Raw genomic sequence first — 14,062 nt, 5'->3', positions numbered from 1 at the left:
GTGGGATGTGGTGACCTGGTAGCATTAGCAGCAGCAACAGTGGCAGTGGTTGGTGCTTCATGCTGCTGCTGTGCACAGATAGCAACAATACAAAGAGAGAGCTCACAAAATAGATTTTAGTCTGATTGTACACACAGGTTGCTGATGGAAATTGAACATCACTGTATAACTCAGTGAAGTGATGCTGAGTTTATTTTAATATAATAAACTATGACCGAAACATTCATTATAACAGGAAAAACATAAGCAAAATCCAATATGAAGTAAAAGAAAACAAAACTACCTCTAACATTTAATGTTTTATTTCAAAACTCACCATGGATGGGTTGAGAAATAAAGTTATAATGGTTACATATTTACATTATGTTCCTATATTTTGTTTATTAAAAATTATAGATTTGAATGGCTAAAGAAATAGAAATATCTTAAAGCAGAAATTTGAGTTCAGTAAAATATCATATCATGAAGTAATATCTTCATGATGTGAAACTTAGAAAACACCTAGAAAATATTAATCCATCAATATTATTGTCTCGATTCATTATTACAACCAATGTTTAAGACAATATCAAGGATTGGCTGAGGTTTCATCACAGGTGATTTCAAGAGATAGCAGGAAAGAACTTTACTTTCAAAGCAATAGAAGTGACAAGTCAAGTTGAATATTATCTAATATACGTAACATTTCCCACCAAAATGGCAGGATTTAAAACTGATAAACTAAACTAAAAAGAATGAGTAAGACATGAAATGAAAAGAGAATGTAACATACAGGTTGAGTTATGCATGTGTATGTGTTGTATGGTTGTGAGTTCTTAGTTATATCATACCGGAATGTCTTTGTGACTTACATTTTATACCAAAATGAAGAGGGAAAAAAAAAACTAAATATATACAGCAGTTCATAAACAAAATATATTGTCATGTTTTGAAGTATATATACTGCAAAGGACAAAATAATTTGTAGAAATGTTTTGAATAAATCTGTCGGAATTATAAAAGACTAGTAACAGTAAAATGTGGTTTCTTATGAAGTATGTATAATAAATTCAGAATAATGATATGTTCATTACCAATAAATTTATGATGCTATCTATGTAATAGTTTATCCTCATAACCAAATATTGGTGTTATACAATAAACCACTTCAAAGAAAACATGATGATCATAAGTAGTAATGTCTATTATGGTTCTTCAAATTTTACCACAACATCACCTAGTCTTCGAGTTATGCTTCCAGAGCGATCCATTTCAACTGTCGATTCCATTAAATTATGTTCCAGGTCACCTAGAGCAGCAACATGAATATCATAATCTTCTTTGTTTTTGCTAACCCAATCATTGCAATGAACACATTCATAAACTATTCCTCCCTCATGAGCGACATTATGGAAAAGGAACTTCTTATAGTCTAAGTCATTGAAAAGGCAATCTCCATAATCACAGAGATATAATTGGGAAGGTTTCTGCAAATCAAACGCCACACAATCTCGTACCATCATGCACACATTGGGATGTTGTTCAAAATAATGTAGTTTCATATCTTCAAGTGAAGTTGCTATGGTATTATTGCATGAGAGACATTTGTAGGCCTGTACATAGCACACTTTCTTGCTACCAGAGACATTCATGTCAGGAATGTTATGATTAAGAATTTTATGTCTCTCCATTTCACTACTAAATGTACTCATGAAGTAACAGTCAGCCTGTGGACAAAACTGAATAGTACGTAAGCTGCCACCTTTGCAGGTAAATGCTGTTAAATTGCACTTGGGATGAGCTGTAGTCAAGTGAATCTTAATTGTTTCAACAGAAGCTGTATAGAAATCACATCGGTAGCACCGATAACTGATATCATCAGCATTAACAGGAGCCACAGATTCTTCTACGACTGAATCAGCCATATTTGATTCGTGATGACTCAATTCAAGAGCTTTATTTTTCTTTTCTTCAGCCATCTTTTTGGCTTCGGCACTATTTGTAGCAACCATCAGCTTCTTCTCTGGAATGCGATGTTCTCGGTCCATATGATTCTTCAGTTTGCTGTAGTCTCTGCTATACCAAGCACAATATTTACACAAGTAAAGGAACGACATAAGACTGTCAACAGCCTTCAAATCTCGTACAACAAAGCTGTTCTTGGCGTGAGACATATTCAAATGGTTCTTAACAGAAATTAAAGAATCAGTTTCAAACTTGCAGTAATGACATCCATAATCTTCTTCAACTTTGGACTTTTTACCAGATTTCTTACCATCAGATTTATTGGTTTTTTTCAGACACTTTTTAGCAAATTGTACAGTCATCTGTAACCCTGTTGGTTTGCTGGTTTTGGTTAGATTAGGTGCAATCACAGGTAGTGGTGTGCAACGATCAACATGCTGTGTATATGTAATAGGATCTGTTGACTGGAATGGACATTTATTTTTGCAGCAAAAAAATATATAGCGCTTAGCTTTGTTCTTTCGTATTCTTTTATCAATGCAATAGAATTTACCTCCAGGATGAATTCTGAACATATGTTCTCGAACTTTTTGCATTTCTTTGGATTTAAATTCACAAGAATTGCATTCATAAATCTCCATCAAATTCTTTGGTGCTTCCTCATCTGAATCAGAACTTGAAGAATCCGAACTGGATGTAGATTTCGATTGTTTCTTATCAGATTTTTCATTTTTGCGCAGCGATCGTCTAGAGGAAAGACTGACATTATCGTCATCATCGTCGTCATTGTCATCATCACTTGAATCAACACTATTTCTCTTCTTCCTCTTTCTTTGACTTCTTGAATGTTTAGAATTGTCACTGTCTATGGACTTCTTTTTAGAAGTAGAAGGCTCATCCATGAGCAATGACCTTTTGGGACTAGAAGCTGGATGAACAATCAGAGTTTGTCCATTTTCTATCTTATCTCCTGTATTCCTAAGTTTTCTAGTTTTGTTTTTCTCATCATCATATGAAAGAAGATAGCTATCATAATCATTACGAGATTTTTTCACCTGACTTCCTTTCATTGAATGTCTATCCACTGATGAATCATCTGACTGAAAAAGGCAAACTTGAAGGTAATCAGGCAATAAAGCATAATATTTCAAAGAGACTGATGTTTCTTGGAACTCCACATGGACATTAGATGAGTGGTTGATAACATCTGCCCGTGAAAAAGACTGGTAACTACAATGTTTACAGTGAAACCTGTGACTGATAATATGTTGGGAAAGTTCATTTTTGTCATCAGTCTTGAACGGACAGAAATTACACCAGTAGTAAGTCAAATCAATATTTGATACAAACATTCCACTATGTGAACGAAACAAAACAGGTGCACCTAGAGCACAGATCACTTCATGTTTCTGCACCCTTAATACTTTAGTAGCAGCATCCTCTTTTACATCCATTTGCATTAGAGCACTAGGAAAGTGAGTTTTATCTTTTTCTGGAATTGAACAGTTTCGCGTAGGTGACTTCGGTCTCAGAATTGTACCAGCAATATTGTGGCCTTTGTATTTCAGTTGAGCAATGCTCTTCTTTGTTGCTTTGGTTACCTGAGCAGTAGCCTCTGAATTAACAGGAAAAGAAACACTGTCCTCAGTCGGAGGGAATGTATTCGCATCTTGGCTATCGGAAGAGGATTTTTTTGATGGTGTTGACTGTTGTGTAACAGAAGTGGTTTCAGTGGTGTTTACAACATCAGATGTAGCTTTTGAAGCTTCAGTTTTTGCAATCAACTGCTCTAATAATCCTTTCATTTTCTTAATTTCCAACAAAGGATCTTGATTTTCGCCAGAATCAACTGCATCTGACTGATTCTCCACAACTGAATCCACCAACTGAGAAGAATTTGACACTTTAGGAGAGAGATTCTGTTTATCATTTGAAAGGCTATCAAAACCAGATTGCGAATCAGATTGATGTGACTGCTGATCACTTGGGGCCAATGATTCAAGATTTGTGATGAGTAGATTATCGTTATCACCTAAAACAAAAAAAAAAGATAACATATCAATTATATAATTCATAATTAAGTATTTTCTAATTGCTTACTATCTGACATGATCCTGTAAACATTTTATGCTAACTTGAAAATGCTTTGAAATAACTACTTAGCCAGGTTTCAGATATTAGACCTAGCCACAGTCTTTCCAAGGAAAAGAACCCATTAGATTATTATTTTAAACTTTTCCCTTTGAAGTGACTTGAAACAACTCATTACTCAGAATATAAACAGAGGAGAAAAAAAGAGTTTTCCCACATGATAGTGAGAGAGAGTGAGTGAGTGTATATGCACATCATCATCATCATCATTTAGCGTCCGCTTTCCATGCTAGCATGGGTTAGACGGTTCAACTGGGGTCTGTGAAGCCAGAAGGCTGCATCAGGCCCAGTCTTATCTGGCAGTGTTTCTATGGCTGGATGCCCTTCCTAACGCCAACCACTCTGTGAGTGTAGTGGGTGCTTTTTACGTGCCACCTGCACAGGTGCCAGACGGAGCTGGCAAACGGCCACGGACGGATGGTGCTTTTTACGTGCCACCGGCTCGGGGGCCAGGCGAGGCTGGCAACGGCCACAATCGGATGGTGCTTTTTACGTGCCACCGGCACGGGGGCCAGGCTGGCAACGGCCACGAACGGATGGTGCTACATGCCACCAGCACGGGGCGGCACTGGCAACGGCCACGATCAGATGGTTCGCTTACTTGTCACCGGCACTGGTATCACAGCTGTAATTTCCATTGATGTTGATCGACTACGATTTTGGTTCTGCTTTCTGATATCTGATTTGATTTGGTTTGATTTTGATTTTGATTTTGATTTTCACTTGCCTCAACGGGTCTTCACAAGTGGAGTTTTGTGTGCCAAGAAGGAAAGGTATGTATAAGTCGACTGGCTACATACCAGGTAGAGGCCACAGGTTATAGTCTCACTAGTCTTGCCGAGTCTTCTCACGCACAGCATACTTCCATAGGTCTCGGTCTCTAGTCATTTCCTTGGTGAGACCTAAAGTTCGAAGGTCGTGCTTCACCACCTCGTCCCAGGTTTTCCTGGGTCTACCTCTTCCACAGGTTCCCTCAACTGCTAGGGTGTGGCACTTTTGCACACAACTATCTTCAGCCATTCTCATCACATGACCATACCAGCGCAAACGTCTCTCTTGCACACCACAACTGATGCTTCTTAGGTCCAACTTTTCTCTCAAGGTACTTACACTCTGGCGATTATGAACACTGACATTACACATCCATCGGAGCATACCGGCTTCATTTCTTGCGAGCTTACGCATATCCTCAGCAGTCACAGCCCATGTTTCACTACCATGTAGCATGGCTGTACGTACACATGCATCATACAGTCTGCCTTTTACTCTGAGCGAGAGGTCTTTTGTCACCAGCAGGGGTAAGAGCTCTCTAAACTTTGCCCAGGCTATTCTTACTCTAGCAGTTACACTTTCAGCACACCCACCCCCGCTACTGACTTGGTCACCTAGGTAGCGGAAGCTATCAACTACTTCTAGTTTTTCTCCCTGGAACATGGTAGAAGTTGGTCTCTGCACATTTTCAGTGTTTATTGCTCCTGAGCATCTGCCACAGACAAAAACTATTTTCCTAGTTAGCCTTCCTTTGACATTGCTACACCTCTTATGTGTCCATAGCTTACACTTGGTGCACCTTATAGAGTTTCTACCTACGCCTTTTTTATAGATCGAGCAGGGCCATCTACCTGAAGGTGTTTATGATTGGTCTACCTTCCTACTTATTAGGACTTTGGTTTTGGCTAGGTTGATTCTAAGGCCCTTCGATTCTAAACCTTGCTTCCACACCTGAAACTTCTCCTCCAGTTCTGATAGTGACTCAGCAATTAGAGCAAGGTCATCAGCATAGAGGAGCTCCCAGGGGCATCCTGTCTTGAATTCCTCCGTTATTGCCTGGAGGACTATGATAAATAGGAGGGGACTGAGGACTGAACCTTGGTGGACCCCAACCTCTACCCGGAATTCTTCACTGTACTCGTTGCCAACCCTCACCTTACTAGCAGCGTCCCTGTACATGGCTCGCACAGCTCTCACTAACCATTCATCTATCCCTAGTTTCCTCATTGACCACCAGATAAGGGATCGGGGGGGACCCTGTCGAAAGCTTTCTCCATGTCAACAAAAGCCAGGTACAGGGGCTTATCTTTGGCTAGGTATTTCTCCTGCAGCTGTCTTACCAGGAATATAGCATCAGTAGTACTTTTCCCTGGCACGAACCCAAACTGCATCTCATCTAAGCTAACTCTCTCTCTAATTAGTTGGGCTATAACCCTCTCCGTAACCTTCATTACCTGACCCAGCAGCTTGATACCCCTGTAGTTATTTGTATCTAGGGTGTCACCTTTACCTTTGTAGCAGTTGACTATTATGCTGCTACACCAGTCATTGGGTATGACTCCTTCGTGTATCACCTGATTAACTATACGGGTGACTAGGCTATAGCCGACACTACCAGATATTTTGAGCATCTCTGCAGTGATTCCTGATGGGCCTGGGGCTTTCCCTGTTTTCACATATGCGTATAAATTTGATTTATGGATATATTTTGTCAAATTTAGCTTGTTTTTATTTTCCTGTAATTTTAATTTAATATGTAAGATGTGTGACAAATTTTGATTAATTTGGATTGTGAATTATGAGTATATGTGTTTCTGTGTATTTATGTCTGATTTGTGAGTTTATCTCATTTAGTTGATGGCATCTATTTCATTTCCTAATTTTCCTCAAAGACAAATTCCAGTATTTTATGGTAAACCTTTTTCATTCTATTTTACCTTTATTGCATACCTGTCTTATGTGCATTAAATTCAACTGATAGATAATCCAATAATTTGCAAAATTCTTCTCTATTAAAGTTTTGTTGTGTACTTAATTTAGTAATAAAAGGGTTAAAAGGTACTGAATGAGATGCTAAGAGGTCCAGAGGCAAACTAAAATTTTTATATTCCATTTCTTTTTAAATTCTCAATTCAAACACCATTGGATGAGAGTGGGGTGTTTAAATCCTACCCTTTTGATAAAATAAATAACAATAAGTAATGAAACCTATGCAAACAAGTGTACCCCAGCCTGCAAAAATTGTTTATTTTATAACTATATAGCCAGTCAATTTAAAAATAGCAAAATGATGTTCAATTAATGATACATAAAATGTATATAAAATATTAGTACAAGGATGTAACTAAAAGGCTTGTACAAAACTAAGATGAAGAAAAATAGTACAAGAGAATTTCAAAGATCCATAGGAAGTACCTTAGAAGTTAATGACAATTTTTCAAACACTAATCTAATTATTCTTAGTGTCCCAAATTACGTTGTGTATAAGATCTTCTGAAAGTTGACAAAAGCTAGGTATGGTTCTTCAGCAACTTATAGTCTGTTAAATACATCACTGGTATATAAATACATGATTGACATTATCACTCTCATACATTTGTTGATGCCTCAATGCATCCCCTTTTTATAATCCATTTTAATTTCAACTTTTTAATTTATTATGACATAGTGACAAGAAAAGGTATTGATAACCTATCAGCATGGTATTATAGCTGTAGGTAACAAATCCATAAATTGTGGACCTGTAAGAGAGCAAAATCTGTTAAGGGCACCAAGGGCCAAGTATTGGGGTAAAAGCTATCACCTGAGAATTGGTACAATCCTATAGAATTTCAGTCAAACCAGTTTTACTTAAAAGCTTAGGGTGATCCAAGGTTTTGGTAGAAGACACCCAGAATAGCATGCAGCACCCAGAACCATATACTTTCAAAGTGAATCTCTTAACTAGAGCTATACTCAAACCCATAGAAAATATCTACATGTAACTAATTATCATGAAATAAAACCCCTGTATACATTTTGGATTCTTGTGATTAACTCTGGTTTTATTTTGCTCTTCTGGCCACCATGAAGTTTTACCAGCTTCTCTAACTTTCTAACCATTTTTGTTCCTCTAACTGAAGTCACTGAACCTCACAAATTTTCCTCCCCATTATTAATCCATTGGCATTTAAACTAGCCACATTGGACCCAAATATGCTATTGTTTTATGTTCAACTCGCCAGATCAGGACTCTCGCACCTATACATCATTCTAAAAATAAATTATCACATCATTGAAAGCTCAAAGTTACACAATAATACATTATTTACATTTGACTGATATTTGTCTTCATCTTGTTTGTTAACACGTTTTGGCTCATCAGGTAAATGGGGAAATATCGAACCTGGATTCTCATTCCTAAGATATTTTTTGATGTTGTTATTGTTATTATTCAGGTCACAGCTTAGAATTGAACTTGGAATCATGGGGTTAATAGCCTGTGTTCTTAACCACTACGCCATACACTGAAACGTGTTAGCAACAAACAAGATGAGTACAAATATCCGTCAAATGTAAATAATGTACATAATTCTTCATCTCTTAAATATAGAACTGTAATACACAATAATGTATGATTAATTCATAATAACAAGAATTAATAAGCAAGTTATTGGAAGTTACTTTTACCACTCAACAGCAAATACATACATGTTCACATCTTAAACAGACATATAAATATAGACATTCTCTTTGAAGTACATTCCATCATTCGGATGAGGGGTATCTTCAAATATATCTTTAACAAGTAATCCATTGAAAGGAGTGTTTATCTTACATTTAACCTGAGTCAGCCTTATACACAGCCTTGTACTGATTATCTTTCTTTGGTTAAAACACTATTTTTAAATTAAAGAATATAAAAAGCACACTGTATTTAACTTACCTCCTTTTGGTCCATCATAAACCTCATAACCTTCCAAAAGAAGTTCAGGAGCAGGGTTGTCTTTGGACATTATTACACTAAAATAAAAAAAATGTAAAAGCCATATTAAATCAGTAAGCATCATTATTGTTGTTTAATGTCCACTTTCCATGCTGGCATGGGTTGGACAGTTTGACAGAGCTGGTCAGCTGGTAGCTGTCCAGACTCCAATTGTCTATTGTGATAGGATTTCTATGGCCGAATACCCATCCTAATGTCAACCACCTATCAGAGTGTGCTGGGTGCTTTTTACATGTCACCGGCACAGGTGCATTTATGCAGCACCAGCACAGGAGCTTTTATGTGACACTGGCACCTGAAAGGACCAGCCTGTATGTGCAGCAAAAAAGCAATTTTACTTAGTTTGACTCATCAAGTAAAGCAAATCACCACATCTCCCAGTCCAATGTTATTTCCTCAATGAGGCCCAACATCCAAAGATCCTTTCTCACCACTTCATCCCATGTCTTCCTGGGTCTACCCTTTCTACAGGAACCCTCCACAATTAGAGTTCAGCACTTCTTTATACAGCTGTCCTCATCCATATGATTCATATGACCAAACCAGCACAGTCTTCTCTTTTGCACACATCTGATGCCTCTTATACCCAGTTTTCCTCTTAAACCATTTAGACTATCATACATACGCACTGACATTGCCCATCCGGTAGAACATGCTAGCTTCATTTCTTTCAAGCCTTCGTCAGTCCTCTGTAGTAAAAGCCCATGTTTCACTGCCATGTAATATAGCTGTATATACATAGGTATCATACAATCTGCTTTCAATCTGAGGTAGAGGCCCTTAGTTACCAACAAAGGTAGAAGTTCTATGATCTTTGCCCTAGGTAACAAAAGCTATCTACAACTCTGGTCTCCTAGGTAACAGAAGCTATCTACTACTTCTATTGATTCCCACCAAACATGTGAGGGAGTCTATTGTTTGTGCATTTTTAGTGCTTGTTGTACCTGCACATTTGCCACACACACAAAGATTACATTCTCCATTAACCTTCCTGTGATACTGCTACATTATTAAATATATATATTCCTTATAACAAGTTAAAACACATACAAGAGCCTGAATGGGAGAAAACAAAAAATGCCAGACTTCATTAATGAAGTAACCAAATTCCTTCTTTTATATTCCTTGTCTTTAAAATGGGGTCAACATTTTCAATCTTAAATCATCGTAACAACACGCACCACAACAAGATCAAAATGACTGTGTTACCATTAAGAAACATTTTTTAATTCCCAACATAAAAATTCTCCTAGAAAAATGAAAGGAATATTAAACTTTCATTGGCTTGTCAGCTATTCGCAATGAGTGGATGACAACAAAACCATAGTAGAGATGTGCTACCCAAGTGGCTGATTGCAGTTAACACAAAGCATTATAGCCAAAAAATACAAGTTTTACATTCTTTTTGGCAATTCTCTTGACCAAAATATAAACAATACAGATGGTCTGAAAAGAGATCCAGTTGAGAAATGGTACTTGTATTCTGTAGTTTAAATATGATAAATATTTTATGGTTTCATACTTTTTCCTAGTATACTGTCACATATTGTATTTACATACTCAGAATCACATTTTCTTCTACTAAATCAATTTAAAATTTTTAATAAGTGTATAATGAAACATACTAAATTTTTTTTCTCCCCACAAAATATATTGTAAAATATGACTGTGATTACTGTGATAGTGTGTGTGTCTTATAAGCTAGCACATATGATATATGCACAATGATGCATTGTGTAATTTTTTTATATATTAGTTTTCAATGAACACTGAATGATTCACTTTGGATATCATCAGGTATATACAATCAGGAAAAAAGCAATCATGGTCATAACTGTTGGTACATCAGCCACCCTGAGTGGCAAATATGTGACCTAATCTTTCTGAGATTTTCTATATCTATATCTTTTATCATGTACTTATTTCAGTAATTGGACTGTGGCCATGCTGGAGCACCATCTTTTTAATCTAACAAATTGACCTCAGTACTTATTCATTTCAAACCTGATACTTATTCTATCAGTCACTTTTGCTAAACTGCTAAGTTACAGAGATGTAAAAAAATTAATACTGGTCATCAAGCAGTGGTGGGGTTGATAAGACTTTCATCAAAATTTTCTTCCAAAATTAACCAATGCTAATAAATGGTTATTTACACCCTTTCAGGCAGTCCATGAGAAATTGGTCTATCCCTTGAGAAAGAATTATGCAATAGTGGTCATTCCTGGACAAATGCTTTGCCCCAAGTATAGAGTTTTGGTCATATCAAATGACCAAGAAGAGGAAAACAAACATGATACAGATGAACCTGATAACTTTAGTGTTTGATGACGAACAGCTCCAATTAGACTCCACCAGGGAATCTCTAAACAACACCATGAATGATTCTGATCTGTCACCAGTCAAAATTCACTCAGTCAATCCACATTCCAAGACTTCCTTTTGCAGTTGCTAGAAATGAGAGCTAAAATTTAACTCGAACAGCCACACAAAAGCACTATTCTCATGAAATATTCAGGATTCACAGAATGAAGTAGTCTGATAATACCTTATCACGTGATTTCGAAATCTGATCAGTATGATCTTGTTTCTCATTGTTTTGCTCTTGCTTATGTCAGGTTGGTTGCATGATGATAAAGGCATTATTGGATGTCCTGATATTGTTCCACAACAGAGAATCAATCAGGAGATTCTTGATGCGGTTGCAACTTACTTTTGTGATGATGAATTTTCCAGACAAATGCCCAGAAAAAAAGATTTTCTAACTGTGGGAAAGAACATTCATGTTTCCAAATGATTACTCCTTTGTAATCTAAGAGAAGTGTATACTGCATACAAATTGAAAAATTCGAACACAAAATTGGGTTCTCCAAGTTTGTAAGTCTCCATCCTAAATGGTGCATTCTTGTAGGACCAGATGGACTTTCATTCAGTGTGTGTATGCCAATACATCAAAATTTGAAATTAATGCTGAGCCCCATTGGTCTGGAAAATCCTATCACTATTTGAGTGAAATGATGGTGTGTGATAGAGACTCAAAGGAATACATGATACACCACTGTGAAAATTGCCCAGGAATAGAACCAGTTCAGGAATTTTTGAAGCAACATCTTGAACAAGATGGTGCTGGAGAAGTTGAGGATGGCAATGCCACAGACAGTGATCAAGTCGCTGATGAGATTCAATTTAAGTAATGAACAACAATGACAGAACTGAACTCGTCACTGTGTCACTGTCCGTTCAAAAATTTGTTGACCTTCTAACAGAAAAAATTGACAAAATCACCTTGTACTCATTCATTGTTCATGCCCAGGCAACATATTTGAAACACCTCAAAGAAATGATAGGGCCAAATGAGACCGTAGTTTTGGCAGACTTCACTGAAAATTGTTCATTTGTTGTGCAAGACAAAATCCAGGGATATCACTGGAATAAGACCCAGTGCTCACTCCATCCTGTAATTGTCTATTTCTGCAATCAATTGTGCTTGACAATTCTTCTATTTGCATCATTTCTGATGCTCTTGATCATGATGTTGGTTTTGTTCATTAGGTTCTGAAGGAGACAGTAGATCACATAAAAGAAAGGCTGAATCCTTCAATTGAAGTCATTCATTATTTTTCAGATGGTTGTGCTGCTCAATATAAGAATTGCAAGAAGAATATTGAGCAGCATTTCATCAATCTTTGTCATCACCTCACTGCCACCAGCCATGGTAAGTCACTTTGTGATGGAATAGGAGGGTCTGTGAAAAGACTGACAGCAAGAGTCAACCTGCAGTGACCAACTGCTTCTCAAATTCTGTCTGCAAAACAGATGTTTGAATTCCATGAAAGTTCAATTCAAAGAATCACATTTGTGTACATTCCTTCAGCAGCAATGGACCCCACCCGAAATGAACTAGCTGAAAGATTCGCTTTAACCAAAACTATCCCAGGCAGCAAAAGTTATCACCAGTTTGCTCCAACTTCAAACCACACAATCAAGATGAAACAGGTGTCAGATGATGAGAGCATTGCTCTTGAGTTTGACTTTCAGGGCAAATGCATTCATCACAAACTTAATACAAGTGATATCAAACTTTCTCAATACCTTCTCTGCAGATATGATGAATGACATTGGGTTGGCATTGCTGTCCAGATAGATTGGGAGGCAAATGCATCCACACCTTCCAAATCGTTCATTCAGCTGGCCAACAAGAGATGATTTATGCTGGGTTCCACTGACACATGTGGTTGCTAGAACTGAAACCCCCTCAATTGTCATCACTGTCTGCTTGACAGAACCATCTGACAAAAAAAGGATACTGAAATGATCAAGGATATACTTTCCATGTGAATGTTTGGTATTTTGTTGTTTGTAAAATGATGGTTGAGCCTTCTTTCAATTGAGTTTGAATTGAGATATATTTGAGTTTGAATTGAGATATGGAGCACAATCATTTTATTCTTCAAGTTTGACACACTATTTTTCTGCCTATATTCTAGAAAGCAAGACACATGTTCATGACTCACATGAAGGCACACTTTGATGAAATTTTTGACTAAAGGACACATTTCTATCAAATTTTGCCCTAAAAAAACCAGGAGATTTTGTTTTTCAAAACAGGAAGTTTTCTGAATTCCTTTGCTACTATATTGTTATTCCACACCTGCACCTATGCATACAACCACACTGAACAGATTTAGTCACTGCATTTTAAAGTTCCAGTGCAACACTAATAAATCAGTTGTGACAGACTACAACTATTACAAGTATGACTGGAAAATCTTAACCCTTTATCATTTAAACTATATCCAGCTCAAATATTCTACCTTGTTTTATGTTCAAACTGGCCAGATCCAACCTCTGACACCTACCCTCATTGTCATTCTAAAATTAAACAATCACATCATTCAAATCTCAAAGCTACAAGATAATGCAGGATAATTCAAAACAATAAGACTGAATAAGCATTACATTTGACAGAGTAATCTGAATGCTAAAGGATCTGTGAATTCAAAAATTGTCAACTAACAATAATGCTACACTTACAAGGTAACAAAAAATTCTTACATGATTATCAAAACATTGTAAAGATAGTTTTATCCATACCATTCACAAGAAAAGACAGTTAACAGAACATATGAACAATATGGTTTAAAAAAAGAAGCAATAAAATATCAATTTTGAATTTAGTCAATTCAACATTTAGACTTAACAAGTCTTAAA

General features: G+C 36.8%; 1 protein-coding gene across 3 annotated transcripts in view; it reads right to left on the bottom strand.

The window, feature by feature from the left end:
- Positions 1–286: 286 nt before the first annotated feature.
- The window catches only part of LOC115216396, a 36,474-nt gene continuing 22,698 nt past the window's right edge, over positions 287–14,062 (bottom strand). For all 3 annotated transcript variants that reach the window (XM_029785692.2, XM_029785693.2, XM_029785690.2), the window contains 2 exons: positions 8,792–8,868; positions 287–3,976 (listed from right to left, as the gene is read on the bottom strand). In XM_029785692.2, the coding sequence (XP_029641552.1) occupies positions 1,185–3,976; positions 8,792–8,861 (2,862 nt within the window). In that variant the 5' untranslated portion in view covers positions 8,862–8,868 and the 3' untranslated portion in view covers positions 287–1,184. The remainder of the gene's footprint in view (positions 3,977–8,791; positions 8,869–14,062) is intronic.

Source organism: Octopus sinensis, linkage group LG10 (assembly GCF_006345805.1).
Source record: "Octopus sinensis linkage group LG10, ASM634580v1, whole genome shotgun sequence".
NCBI lineage: Eukaryota > Metazoa > Mollusca > Cephalopoda > Octopoda > Octopodidae > Octopus > Octopus sinensis.
This window is presented reverse-complemented; position numbering and strand designations above follow the sequence as displayed.